At 50.1% G+C, this 15148-nt stretch overlaps 1 protein-coding gene across 1 annotated transcript; it reads left to right on the forward strand.

The window, feature by feature from the left end:
• Positions 1-1275: 1275 nt before the first annotated feature.
• LOC308579780 (uncharacterized protein) lies at positions 1276-12402 on the forward strand (the record flags this gene model as incomplete). Its single annotated transcript, XM_081180713.1, has 5 exons — positions 1276-1280; positions 3385-3579; positions 5333-5490; positions 7474-7640; positions 10994-12402. 5 exons carry the CDS (start codon positions 1276-1278, stop codon positions 12299-12301), a joined length of 1833 nt encoding a protein of 610 aa, XP_081036839.1. The 3' UTR covers positions 12302-12402.
• Positions 12403-15148: the final 2746 nt, after the last annotated feature.

Raw genomic sequence — 15148 nt, forward strand, 5'->3', positions numbered from 1 at the left:
CCTTTAAATTTAGTTTTATACTGGTACCTCGGGTTACAGACGTTTCAGGTTACAGATGTTTCAGGTTACAGACTCCACTAACCCAGAAATAGTACCTTTGGTTAAGAACTTTACCTCAGGATGAGAACAGAAATCGCACAGCGGCGGGGGAGGCCCCATTAGCTAAAGTGGTATCTCAGGTTAAGAACAGTTTCAGGTTAAGAACGAATTAAGTTCTTAACCCGAGGTACCACTGTATTAGCTAAACAGAAGGACAAGAACAACAAAGCAGCAGTGGTGAGAGAATCAAGGGCCACTGTGCTCTAAATGCGGGTGTTGCTTGGTTCTTAAGGGGGAGGGGCGCTCTTCGGAGCCAACTACAGTGGTACCTTGGGTTAAGAACTTATTCCGTTTTGGAGGTCCATTCTTAACCTGAAACTGTTCTTAATCTGAGGTACCACTTTAGCTAATGGGGCCTCCCACTGCTGCCGCTGTGCAACTTCTGTTGTCATCCTGAAGCAAAGTTCTTAACCAGGGGTACTTTTTCTGCGTTAGCAAAGACTGTAACCTGAAGCGTCTGTAACCCAAGGTACCACTGTAGTCCCAAATCTTATGGGTTCAGATCGGGGGTCACAGGCGAAAGGCTTCAGAAGCAAAACAGTAGCTAGGAGGTCAGATATTTATTGTTGCAGCAAGACTTCCAACTCCAAAGATGAAGCAGCCAGAAACCAGGAAAAATGGCTACTTCTGGTTTTGAAAGTTTTCAGAGTTTCCCATAATACTGTATAGTGTTTCTCAGCCTTGGACCTCCAGCATGGGCTTAGCCAGGGGGGGGGGGGAGGGGGGCACCTGCCCCTCCCCAGATCAAGTAAAACAACAGAAATACTGAACTAACTGACCAATCACGTCAGTTCTGCCCCCCATCAAGTCCTGCCCCCCAACAAAAACCCTGGCTATGCCCATGGCCTCCAGCTGTTTTTGGACTACAAATCCCACCATCCCTGACCACTGGTCCTGCTAGCTAGGGATGATGGGAGTTGTAGTCCAAAAACAGCTGGAGGCCCAAGTTTGAGAAACACTGGCGTAATACATTTCTAGATGCATCCTCAAAACATCATAGATATGTCACAGAAAAGGTATGGTGTCAGGCAGAAATCTGAGATCTATACTTGTCAATCAAGTATAGGTGTTTTGGTTTTTTTGCTTACTCCATTACAGTACAATAGAAAGTACAATTCCTTACTTCCTGAGTCATGTCAGATACACCCCGTTGTCTTGTTAGGGTTTAATTCCACTATGGGGTGAGTAAGCATTGTGAATGAGATGGTTACCCGTCTGGCAGGATATCACCGGTTATGACTCCTTGGAAAGCTTCTGCAGATCTGATTGTGGTGTAGTGGTTAAGAGCGGTAGATTCATAATCTGGGGAACCGGGTTCGCTTCCCCGCTCCTCCACATGCAGCTGCTGGGTGACCTTGGGCCAGTCACACTTCTCTGAAGTCTCTCAGCCCCACTCACCTCACAGAGTGTTTGTTGTGGGGGAGGAAGGGAAAGGAGAATGTGAGCCGCTTTGAGACTCCTTCGGGTAGTGATAAAGCGGGATATCAAATCCAAAACTCTACATCTTGGGGATTATGGCAAACTGGAGTGGGCTTGCTAACCCCTCTCCTGAAACCTCACTTCCCTGGGTCCTAAATGCCATTGGAACAGAGAAGACTGATACGCCGAGTGATATCTCATGCGCTTCTAAAATTTTCTCATAGAATAACATTGAGCCAATATGTAGATTCAGTGAATCGCTATGTTTGCCATATTCAATGATTTCCTGTGTTGTCCCGGAGTTGCAGGCTCCTTCTGCAAACTGAGCTGGCCTCCCCAGGCAGATGCAATGCCTTTGCAGATATGTTGGTGTCATTTTCCTCTTGACCCTGAGGGCCGCTGTTGTGTGGCTGTCAGGGATCTGAGCAGAGAGGTACTTTATGAATGGAGATTTGAACCTAAATGAATGAGGCTTGAGGAAGCCCATATTAATGGGTAAAAGGGGGCAGGGGCAGCGGGAATCCCTCTTTGCTCCGGTGGGGTGGGTTCTTCAGTGGTGTTGGTGACTTGCTTGCCCCAGGCACTGGCAACCTACGTTATGCCACCGTCTCCCAACCTTACCTGGGCCAGCTCTGGATTTAGAGCGGAATAGGGTGTTGAGCTGCTGAGAGGGTGCAAATTAATAAAAAATACAAGAAGTATTATTAAATAAGAAATAGCATCTCTCCCCACCTGGTGATTTACAGGCGGCGCCCGCGATGGCAGGGGCCCACCAGAGCGTCTACAGATCAGGGTCCGGCGTCGAAAGAAGCTGGTTGCTACTTTGAATAAACATTCACAAACTTTTTATTGATAATAATCAGCTAAATAGTTTGAGGATATATACAACTTTGTAACATGCAGAAAACAGCATTCTCAGAGAAACCAAAGACTGGAACTGAGGGAAGGTGGGGGGTGGGTGGGTTTTGTGTGGGAGGGTGGGGGGAGGGAGGAAAAACGGGGGGGGGGGATAAGGGTGATATATTTTTGGATAATATGTTTTGTTTTAATTTTGAATAAAAAATATTAAAAAGAAAGAAAGAAGCTGGTTGCTGCTTCTGTTGCTAATACAGTGGTACCTCGGGTTACATACGCTTCAGGTTACATACGCTTCAGGTTGCAGACTCCGCTAACCCAGAAATAGTGCTTCAGGTTAAGAACTTTGCTTCAGGATGAGAACAGGAATCGTGCTCCGGCGGCGCAGCGGCAGCAGGAGGCCCCATTGGCTAAAGTGGTGCTTCAGGTTAAGAACAGTTTCAGGTTAAGAACAGACCTCCGGAACGAATTAAGTACTTAACCTGAGGTACCACTGTATTGCAGGGGACCTGAGGATGGGGCATGCAGAGCATTCAGGGACTAGTGGGTGACGCCTAGGTGGAGCGTCTGCAGGTGGAGCTGAGTTTCTGCCTGCTTGTGGCGTTGAGAAAAGGAACAGGAGGGGGCCACTCCACTGTGAGAAGGAGACCCCACAGCTCCTCAGCCCATAGCTGTCAACCTTCCCTTTTTTTGCGGGAGATTCCCTTATTCCAGCGCCGTTTCCCGCTGCTTCCCACTGCTATCCCAGATTGTTAGATATCCCGTAGACACCCCGGGACAGGTGAAGCTGCTGATCCCTTATTTTCAAGGCTGCTGATCCCTTATTTTCAAATATGAAAGTTGACAGCTATGCCTCAGCCTAGCAGGGAGCAGAGCACCTTTTGGGTGTCCCTGCATCCACCAAAATCAGTTGGAGAGCTAAGTCTGGGAAACACTGATGTATTTAGAAATAAAAATCCCAGAAGCGTCCCTGGCATGAAAAACAACCCTGTAACAACTCTTGGGCTGCAGCCTTTTCAAGGTCTCCCTCAAGGCAACTTTGCCCGCAGGATTTTCCCCACGCTCTAGCCTCGCTCCCGGAGCCAACCAATCGCAGCGCGCCCCGCCAGCCACGAGCCCGGTCTCTAAGCTGCCAGACGCTCCGAACGCCGCCTTCGCCCATCAAGGGCGCGCTTACACCTGCCGGGCTCCGACGGCACTGCGCAGGTGCAACACACAGCTGGGACCCAACCCTGCCTAGGAAAACGTCGCCTTCGGTGAGGGGGCGTGGCTTACCCAGGCCGAACCTTGAAGAGGCCCCGCCCCCGCCGCGAGTGTTAAGTTTGGTTCCTGCTCGCCACGTGCGTCTTCGCTCCTGTTTTTTCGACGGCGCGCCCGCAGAGGCAAGGCAAGAGCTCCGCGGCGGAAGGGAAGGAAGGGACGGGACGGGGGCTTCTTTGCCTTCCCACCCCCAAAGCAGTGGGAAGGAGAGGGCGGTGGACTTCCTGGGCGCTGCAATAAGCGCGGGAGAAGCGGGCGGTATCTGCGCAGGAGGGCGGCTGCTGCCCGCAAGCGAAGCCTGGAGACGGGAGAGGAAATGTAGGAACCATCGGAGCTTTCTGGTGGGCAGATCCACTCCTGCCCCCAGACGGTTGTCAAAGGGGGGCGGCCAGGGTGCATTTTTTGGGGGGGTGAAGGTGTGCCCTCCGCGACCGTCCCCGTCCCCCCGGCTTCAGTAGAGTACGCAGGTGGCCCGGGACGGGACGCGCCTCTCGGGCGCCTCCCCAAAGTGCGCTTGTTTGCTCCGCTTTCCCCGGCGTTATTCTGGGGCGGAGGCGCCTGCCGTGCCTTCCTGGGAGGCAGCATGGGCTCGGTAGCTTCCCCTGCTCCCCCGGCCTTGGCCCCAGCTCGTGAGCCCCCGCGACCGCCTCGTGGGTTTCCTAACCCCGGGGCGCGTCTTAGTTTGGGCCAGGAATTCTGTTTGATTTCCACAAGGCAAACGCGAGATGGCCAGTCCCAACAGCCGCGGCCTCTTTCCTCCGACTTTCCCTCTGCGACTCTGTTCCGGAGTGTGTCCTTGACGGGTCTGTAGCCAACATGCTCGCCCCCTCCCCCGTTAGATTTCCGATATGCACCAACCCCCGGGTGTGGGGCATAGGAATTTGTCCATCCCCCCCACCCCAATATAGTCCGGCCCCCCACAAGGTCCGAGGGACAGTGGACCAGCCCCCTGCTGAAAAAGTTTGCTGACTCCTACGTTAACTGATCTACTTCGTTACACCCAGTGACCAGCCAGCAAGTAGTAACTTAACGTTTTTGCCCCCCTTTGGAATACTTGGCTAATTTTGGGCTGGCTGACACAGATTTTAGCAAGGCTGAGGATTTAGCACCAAAGAATATGAAATACAAAGTTGGGTTAGAAATCATTTTATAAATTTGTACCTTCTCCTAACAGGGAAACTTTCAGAAACTGAAAGAAAACGTCTGGTTTTGTTTTCATTGAAAATCATTCTGTTAAAATTAGATACACCAGTTCACCTGCCTCTGAAAGGACATCAGTACCAGGGGAGCCTACCTGGGATTTGTGGGGTGCCAGGAAATAGCTTGTGCATACCTGACACAATACAGTGGTACCTTGGGTTAAGAACTTAATTCATTCTGGAGGTCTGTTCTTAACCTGAAACTGTTCTTAACCTGAGAACTTTAGCTAATGGGGCTTCCCACTGCCACCGCGCCACTGCCGTGTGATTTCTGTTCTCATCCTGAGGTAAAGTTCTTAACCTGAAGCACTATTTCTGTGTTAGCGGAGTCTGTAACCTGAAGCGTATGTAACCCGAGGTACCACTGTAATCAAGAAAGCAAAGAGTCCTTGGCAGGATCTTAACAGATCAGTCGTGGTCTTTACAGTTTTGACTTGGAAACCTACCTTGCAAAGGCCTAGCTTTCCCCCCTCACCCTTCTCTCATTCTTCCGTCTCCAGCAGCTCCATGCCCAAGAGGAGGACGGTCCGCTCGCTGGAATGGCTGTGCCTGGAGAATGTGGCTAAAAATATCCAGCGCATCTGGGCCAAAGCTTGTGCGGAAAACCACCAGGACGGGCACCACGTTCGCTCTGTTGCAGAGCCCTACATCTGCCTGCGTAAGAGGGGCATGGCAGATGGGAGGCAGAGGAGAGATTGGCCACAAAGACCCCATGGCCAAGCCACAGACTGCATTTCAAAAAGGCAATCTGCCGAAGCATTGGGTGGGGGGGGCACGTTTTGGCCCTGTAACCTCCTGCAGTTTGCCAGCGAGGTGTAGTGGTTAAGAGTGATAGTCTCGTAATCTGGTGAACCGGGTTCGCTTCCCCGCTTCTCCACATGCAGCTGCTGGGTAACCTTGGGCTGATCACACTTCTCTGAGGTCTCTCAGCCCCACTCACCTCACAGAGTGTTTGCTCTGGAGGAGGAAGGGAAAGGAGATTGTTAGCCGCTTTGAGACTCCTTAGGGTAGTGATAAAGCGGGATATCAAATCCAAACTCCTCTTCTCTTCTTGTAGCATCCTATGCAGGTGGTCCTGTAAAAACTGGTTCTGACGCTCACCTGGCTAGAAAAGCTGCCTAGGTAGGAAGGCTCCATCTCTTAAGGCAGAGCTGGGGAGCAGGTGGCCGTCCAGCTGCTGTTGGACTCCAGTTCCCATGAGCCCCAGCCAGCACGACCTGTAGTCAGAGATGATGGGAGTTGTGGTCCAGAGCAAAGTTCCCCAGGAGGCGGGTAGGTGTGGAGGACTCCCTGGTCCTGAATGGGGTAACTGTGCCCCTGAAGGACCAGGTGCGTAGCCTGGGAGTCATTTTGGACTCGCAGCTGTCCATGGAGGCACAGGTCAATTCTGTGTCCAGGGCAGCTGTTTATCAGCTCCATCTGGTATGCAGGCTGAGACCCTACCTGCCCGCAGACTCTCTCACCAGAGTGGTGCATGCTCTGGTTATCTCTCGCTTGGACTACTGCAATGCGCTCTATGTGGGGCTACCTTTGAAGGTGACCCGGAAACTACAACTAATCCAGAATGTGGCAGCTAGACTGGTGACTGGGAGCAGCTGCCGAGACCATATAAAACCTGTCTTGAAAGACCTGCATTGGCTCCCAGTACGTTTCTGAGCACAATTCAAAGTGTTGGTGCTGACCTTTAAAGCCCTAAATGGCCTTGGTCCAGTATACCTGAAGGAGCGTTTGGCTCCCCATCATTCACTGAGTCCCCATTTTAGAGGAAGGAGCTTCCCCCAGTAACCAAGGTCACTGAGGTCCAGCGCCGAGAGCCTTCTGGCGGTTCCCTCACTGAGAGAAGCCAAGTTACAGGGAACCAGGCAGAGGGCCTTCTCGGTAGTGGCACCCACCCTGTGGAATGCCCTCGCACCAGATGTCAAAGAGAAAAACAGCTACCAGACTTTTAGAAGACACCTGAAGGCAGCCCTGCTAAGGGAAGCTTTTAATGTTTGACAGACTATTTTATTTTAACATTTAGTTGGAAGCTGCCCAGAGTGGCTGGGGAAACCCAGCCAGATGATGGGTTGGGGTTTAAATGATAAATTATTATTATATTATTATCATAGTCCTGCTCTTAGCAGCACCTTTTCCTATGCAGTTTCCTGTTCCGGTAGATCACTTGGCTACCCAAGTTTTAAAAGTTAAGCAAAATCCGGCAAAGTCTTTGCCAGGGAGCATGCCAATGACTAGCTGGCTAATAATAATGATGATAATTATTATTTTTATTATTTATACCCTGCCTATCTGGCTGGGTTTCCCCAGCCACTCTGGGCGGCTTCCAACAAAATATTAAAAATACATTAAAACATTAGTCATTAAAAACTTCCCTAAACAGGGCTGCTTTCAGATGTCTTCTAAAAAGCAGATAGTTGTTTATTTCCTTGACATCTGATGGGAGGGCGTTCCACAGGGCGGGCGCCACTACCGAGAAGGCCCTCTGCCTGGTTCCCTGTAGCCAGGGGAGCTTTCCTTGTAATGTCCTGCTGTCACCCTCTGCACCTTCTGGTTTGCTTCTAGCTCCTTACCACCTGAGGAAAGCATGTGTCTAATTGTTGTGCAAAGCTTTGTGTTTATATCTGGGTATTTCCTCCCCACCCAGCTGACTCCCTTGTCCAGAAGCTGTTCAAGTTAATGGAGGAAGGCAATCGCTTGAACCGACCGGTCCTGCGCTTCCTCCTGGTGCCGCAGCTGACGGTGCTGAGTTTGAACATGTGTCCGAGGCTGGTCATCAAGGCCGTTGCCGACATCATCGCAGTACGTTGCAAGGTAAGGAGTGTGCATGCTTTGTGCTCTGACTTGGTTCCTGCGGGGAGCTCCTTCCTCTAAAATGGGGACTCCTCTCTTGCTGCCTCCTGGCCATAGCTGTCAACTTACAGATTTGAAAATAAGGGACCAGCAGCCTCGAAAATAAGGGATCAGCAGCCAAAACAAGGGATTTGGGCTTAGCTTATACAGAAATCCGGCACTGATGGAGCCATGCTGCTTTGGCTGCCACTGACTGTGTTTTTCAGGGGGTTGGGCTAGATGATCCTAAGGGTTTACAACTCCCACCAAAGAAGAGGGGCAGACAAAACTGATGAACGACGTCGAGATGGCAAAGTTTACAGGCAGAATTAGAAACCAGGAAGAGGACCTCTTTAATAAAGAATGGGGAAAGTTTATCATTTATTTGAAAAGCTATTGTCAAGAGTTGCATACATTGGTAGGATTGACAGAATACTTGTAGTAAAAATTTGAGCTATGGATGGACAAATGTTTTATAAAAATAGTTATGAAAGGGATGCAGCCCGGCATGAGGCGGTTGCGGCGCCGCGGCAGCTGCTGAAGCGCCGCCCTTCTGGGTCCTTCCCCATCCCATCCCCTCCTCTTCCTCCTCCCTGCCTCCCCAGCCGCCACCGCTGCCACCTCTGGCTTCCCCTGGCAGTGCAGCGGAAGTCTCGCAAGAGAGGGGCTGTCTGCCCGCCCGCCGCCACCCAACTCCTCACGACGCGCCCCTGAGGGGGGAAAGGGAGAGACGGAGATGCGTTAGCTCGTGCGCACGCTCTCTCTTGCGACAGAGGACCAGGAAATTTAAGAGATATCATCAATCCAGGACAGCAGCAGAACACGGTGCTGGGATAAGGGAGTTTCCCGCCAAATAAGGGACGGTTGACAGCTATGCTTCTGGCCTGTCTGTGCGGGGCTCTTACTTGATTCTTAGCTTGAGTTGTGTGCTTGAGACACCTGTGGATCTGCTCTGCGGGAGTCTTGCTCGCACCTGCACCTGCGCTTTGCTGCTGGTGGCTTAGCTCACTTGATACGCCTTCATTTACCCCATGTTTATAACAAGCACAGGGCTCTTAACGTGGAGGAATGGCACTCGAAGAAACAATGGTTTGTGGAAACTTTATATGCAGAGTTCCTTACTGGTCCCTGCAGTGAAAGTGAAATTTGGGGATGTCCCGTTTCCATGGTTGGCCTGGTCTCAACTTCACTACTTTTTAAGAAAGTCAAAACCGGTAACAACACAGCAATCGACTCAGTTCAAGTTCTTGTCGAAGGATGAAGCACCCATTCCAAGCGGCCTGGTTTCCACTATTTAATTAGTTCTCTCTATTTTGTGTGAGTGTTTGGAGGTGGTTTGAGGATGGATGGTGGTTAACAGATTGAGGTTGAATCCTGACAAGACAGTGGTACAGTGGTACCTTGAGTTAAGAACTTAATTCATTCTGGAGGTCCGTTCTTAACCTGAAACTGTTCTTAACCTGAAGCACCACTTTAACTAATGGGGCCTCCCGCTGCCGCTGCACTGCCAGAGCACGATTTCTGTTCTCATCCTTAAGCGAAGTTCTTAACCCGAGGTAATATTTCTGGGTTAGTGGAGTCTGTAATCTGAAGCGTCTGTAACCTGAAGCGTATGTAACCTGAGGTACCACTGTACTGTTTTGGGGGGGGGCAGGGCGGGCAGGTGAGGGGGAGACTCTGGTCCTGAATGGGTCAACTATGCTCCTGAAGGACCAGGTGCACAGCCTGGGAGTCATTTTGGACTTACAGCTGTCCATGGAGGCACAGGTCAATTCTGTGTCCAGGGCATGTCTACCAGCTCCATTTGGTACGCAGGCTGAGACACTATCTGCCCACTGACTGTCTCACCAGAGTGGTGCATGCTGGATACTGTAATGTGCTCTATGTGGGACTACCTTTAAAGGTGACCCAGAAACGACAACTAACCCAGAATGTGGCAGCTAGACTGGTGACTGGGAGCAGCCACTGAGACCATGTAACACCGGTCTTGAGGGACCTGCATTGGCTCCCAGGACGTTTCTGAGCGCAATTCCAAGTATTGGTGCTGACCTTTAAAGCCCTAAACAGCCTTGGTCCAGTATATTTGAAGGAGCGTCTCCACCCCCATCATTCAGCCCGGACACTGAGGTCCAGCTCCAAGGGCCTTCTGGCGGTTCCCTCATTGTGAGAAGCGAGATTACGGAGAACCAGGCAGAGGGCCTTCTCGGTAGTGTCGCCTGCCCTGTGGACACTGGCGTATGAAGGGGGGTGGGGAAGCGGAATGCACCAGGTAGCATTTGGGGAAAGGGTTCCACTGCCTGTGGAACGCCCTCCCATCAAATGTCGAGGAAATAAACAACTATCTGAGTTTTAGAAGACATCTGTAGGCAGCCCTGTTTAGGGAAGTTTTTAATGTTTTTAATTTGTGGTCGGGAAAGCTCAGCCAGATGGGCTGGGTACAAATGATGATGATGATGATAATTATTATTATTATTACTATTGATGTTGGGCCATCTTGTCATCTCAGAACAGTCTGGGCGCACAATCCACAGGAGAGAGAGAGACTGGAGATCAGTTAAAGAAAGCTTCCATTTCATAAAATGATTGCTGTGTGACCAAAGGGCTCACCCACACTTAACTTTTGCTCCACGCATTCTGGGAAAGGCCTTGCGGGTCCAAACACCTCCAATCGCTTTCCCCAGGGAAACCCCGCTCTGTAACGTTGAATCAGAACAAATTTGGGTTCTCCATTGATTTCAGAAAGCATTGAAGTGTGGGTTTCCACAGGGAGTGTGGTGGCAGCAAGGAGTGCTCAGACACGGTCTGGAAAAGTGTGTACCTGTGCTTAAGAGGCCGGTTCCTTGGTGAGGTTTCTTGTATGCATTTCTTACTTACTGCATTGGTACTATGGGCCACTGTGCTCTTAGTATGATGCTTTGTGAGCAGAGGGGGGACCATTAACAGTGGAACGTTGGACCAGCAATTTCTGCCTTCTGTGCATTTTGTGCGACATATGACAACAGGCAAAGGGTGCCATGTTTTGGTAGGTGTGCCTGTAGGGTAGACATTAAGGGAGACACACACACACACACACACACACACACACACACACAGGCTCCATGAAACCTCCTTTACCTGGTCAGACAGAGGTGATGAGCGAACCCAACACATTAACACATTAACACACGGCCTGCCATTTATTTACAACGACTTCTGCCAGCTTGGTGCTGCCCCATATGCCTTCTGCGCTGGCTGCGGCTGATGGGATTTGTAGTCCGGCGAATCTGGAGGTCGGCAAACGCCGTTGTACGTGAGCAAAAACAAACCTTTCCCTTTCTCTTTCCCTGACACGGCAGAACCTGTCTTCCCTGGATATCAGAGGCTGCTGCCGGATCCCCGCAGACTCCCTCGTCGACCTGGTGAAAGCTTTGCCGAGCCTCACCCAACTCAACCTGTCGGACACCCAGTGCAACGCCCAGGTGCTTGCTGCCGTGGGCTCCCACTGCCGGCAGCTTCTCGAACTGGACATCGTCGATTGCAGCAGGCTGTCTCCAGAGTGCCTCCTCCACTTGGCCTACGACCCTGCCACAGGCTCGCTCCGCTCCCCGGCCTTGAAGGTGCTCAGAGCCAGATATCTGATGGGCCGACCTCTCCTCCAATGCATGGTTCAGCACTTGGTCTTTCTGCTCCTGGCCTTGCGCAGCCTGACGATCTTGGACCACCCTTTTGTTCTGGAGGCCGTGTGCGCGATCTACAGGCGGCAGTTTGACAACACCCCGGTCGCCCCCGAGTTCCCCTCCCTGGAGGAGCTGGCGAGACGCAGGATGTCCGGCCATAGTGGCCACGGGCTCACACTGACCCTCACGGAATTGGACGATGTGGCACTGAGCTGCCTGCCTGCCGCTTTAGCCGTGTGCCCGCACTTGGCCGACGTGACTCTAATTCTCGAAGGCAGCCCTGGCTTTGGCCAGGACTTTGCATCGTGGCGCCACATCTCCCGCCTGACCCTTGACAACGACAGCCAGTGCGACGTTGCTGATCTTCTGCCGATGGCGGCCGCCCTGGGAGCACAGCTCCACTCTCTTTCATTGAGTGGCTTTCTCTGCGAAGATGCCTCTTCCTTCTGGACCTTCCTGGGCCACTGCCTGAACCTCCGTAAATTGGTGGCTAACCTTCCGCCTCCAGCAGTGTGTGCCCCTGACGACGACGAGGACGATGACGAGGAAATGGTTGAAGACTTGGAGGAAAATTTCAGCCCCGCGCCTCATCAATTCCCCCACCTCTGGCACATTTTCCTGATGTACCCTGACTCAGAAGGCCCCCTTCCTTCCCAGCACAAAGCCGTGTTCAGAGCATGCCTTGTGTCCCTGCTCAGACATTCGCCGCAACTCAAAAGCTTGCTGCTGGCTTGCCTGCCTTTCTCCCTGGACAGCGTGTTTGAGCAGGTGCTGGAGCCGCCGGCCACAGCCCTGACTCACCTCCAGAAGCTCTCCTTGATGGAAACCAGGGTGTCCGGAAGCACCATCCACCTGCTGTTATCCTCGGAAAACCAGCTGAGCTTCCTGGATGTGCCGGCTTGCTCACGCATCTTCAGGGCAGACTATGACGACTTTCTCAGGAGAGTCAGGAGTGAGGGTTTGGACATGGAGATTTCCTGGGAGTGAAAAGCCTGCTGTTTCTGCTGCTGCTGCCGAAGACGGCTGCTCCTCTTGTGTTGGGGCCAAGACAGGGTCTCTCTTAATAAAGTTTGCTTTATCTAATAGTTTTTCCGCCTCTCGGCGATCTTGAAACCCAGAGTGGGATGGTCAAGTGTCTTTATGTGTGAGTTGGGAGCAGAGAGGGGCATTTTACGCTGGGCTTGTAGTAGCAGCTCCCCCCTGAGACCCATGGGTATGGAAAGAGCCCTCCATGCATATAAAAAAAATAGTTTAAAGGTCCATCTAATCCAGTGCAGTGGTACCTTGGTTCTCAAACTTAATCCGTTCCAGAAGTCCATTCCAAAACCAAAGCGTTCCAAAACCAAGGCGCGCTTTCCCACAGAAAGTCATGGATTAATCCGTTCCAGAGTTTCAAAAACTACCCCTAAAACAGCAATTTAACATGAATTTTACTATCTAACGAGACCATTGAGCCATAAAATGAAAGCAATAATCAATGTACTCTACCATAAAATAAATAAGACAGTATTGTAGATAGTAAAAATTAGAATTATTATTTTTTCTGACCTGCATTGATGATCGTCATTGTTTTGTTTTATCCATTTCTGCAGTTACACAAACAAATTAACCGAAAAAGCCTCAAAAGCAAAAACTCAAAATAAAGAGAAAAAAAAAAAGAGCGCCAAGCTTAATCAGTTCCAGAAGTATGTTTGACTTCCGAAATGTTTGAAAACCAAGGTGCAGCTTCTGATTGGTGCAGGTGCCCCGGGAACAATAGCCGACAGCCACATTGGGCATTTGGCTTCTGAAAAACGTTTAAAACGGGAACGCTTACTTCCAGGTTTTCGATGTTTGGGAACCAAGGCGTTTGAGAACCAAGGTACCACTGTATCCTGTTTCACAGTGGCTGATGCCCAGTTATTCTGCATCAGATCTCTCATTCTGCAGATGGCATGAAGCCATTATGCCTAGGATCATTGATAGATTGCTCCATGGATTTGACTGATTGACTTTCCAAGAAGAAAACCCCATCTAAGCTACTGCCCGTTGCCACAACTATGAGAACCCCACTTCTCTCTTCTGAATTGCCCCCTATATGGCATCATTAGACGATTGAAGTTATAGCATTTATACAATCTATTTGGTGTCTCTGTCCAGTTTTTCCGCATCACCCAGAATTCCATAAAGTTCTGTTACAGCTGAATGCCAACACGGGCTCTTAAGTATACAGCCCATAATAGTAAGCAAGCCTGGAAACTTTTAACAAAAGAAATTGGTGTGTGAGTGCGTGTGTCATACTCCTTTGGGAAGAAAGGTGGGCTAGAAATTTAATTGTAAAGAAAAAGGCATGTATTGAGTGGATAAATAAACCCCAGGGGAAGCCATACAGGGAGAGGCTGCAGTTCAGAGGAATAAGTTTGCATACTTTGCATGGAGAAGTTCCTTAATTCAGTCCCCACCATCACCAGGTAAGGTGTGGAAGGAATCCCTGCCTGAAACCCACTGCCAGATGATCCTCACTTTCTGTGCTGCTTGATGGAATATATATATATTTACACGTACACAGAGACTGGAGGGAAAAGGTTTCCAGACTAGAGACTTTATATTGGAGGGTTTTGTGTCATTAGCAGTAAGCTTAATGATCATTCTATGCTTCTATAGATGCAGAGAGAACATCTTTCCAGGGAGGAAGGTCTAATCCAGTGTTTCCCAAACTTAGGCCTCCTGCTGTTTTTGAACTACAATTCCCATCATCCTTGACCACTGTCCCTGCTAGCCAGGGATGATGGGAGTTGTAGTCCAAAAACAGCTGGAGGCCCAATTTTGGGAAACACTGGATCTGCTTCTTTCCTTAACAAGTTCTTCAGAGATAAAAGAAACCGGAGCTGTTCTGATTTCACACATGGGGAATTCCTCCCCATTCCTTTTGATGGCCTGATTTGCTTCCAGCCTCTTGTCACATTCTTTCATTTCCTGGCTACTTTTCGACAAAGTGTTTTCTTCTTCAACTAATTTCCTCTCCCACAGGGGGCGTTCCAAGGAAATACCTACAGTGCTACCTCAGGTTAAGTACTTAATTCATTCTGAAGGTCTGTTCTTAACCTGAAACTGTTCTTAACCTGAAGCACCACATTAGCTAATGGGGCCTCCTGCTGCTGCTGCCACGCAGCCGGAGCACGATTTCTGTTCTCATCCTGAAGCAAAGTTCTTAACCTGAGGTACTATTTCTAGGTTAGCGGAGTCTGTAACCTGAAGCGTCTGTAACCCGAGGTACCGCTGTAAAAGCACCCCATTTTCCACTATTCAGGAATCCTGGTTTTGCACTGCAGCCCCACAGCAACACCCCTGACTCCAAGCCCAGGCCTCCTCCTCTCTCACTGTACATCATTAAATGTTAAAAACTTCCCTAAACAGGGCTGCCTTCAGATGTCTTTTAAAAGTAGGATAGTTGCTTACAGTGGTACCTCAGGTTAAGTACTTAATTCATTGTGGAGGTCCGTACTTAACCTGAAACTGTTCTTAACCTGAAGCACTATTTCTGGGTTAGCGGAGTCTGTAACCTGAAGCGTATGTAACCTGAAGCGTATGTAACCCGAGGTACCACTGTATTTGAAAAGGGATTAAGGCACACAGCTACCACTTCCTGACTGCAGCTCTAATGATTATACCCATGTGAAGTACGGTGGAAATAAACGCAACGGTTGTAACATGCCAACAGGCTTGGTTTTAAAGGTTTTTATTTCAGTTCAGTGCTTTGAAATAGCCTCTTCAACAAAAATATATATAAAAGGAAAGGATGAATCTTGTGAGTAAGAGTTCCTCTTTCTATCAGGGTTTCTATGACTAAAAGCT

This window comes from Podarcis bocagei (genome assembly GCF_964188305.1).
Source record: "Podarcis bocagei genome assembly, chromosome: 2".
Taxonomy (NCBI): Eukaryota; Metazoa; Chordata; class Lepidosauria; order Squamata; family Lacertidae; genus Podarcis; species Podarcis bocagei.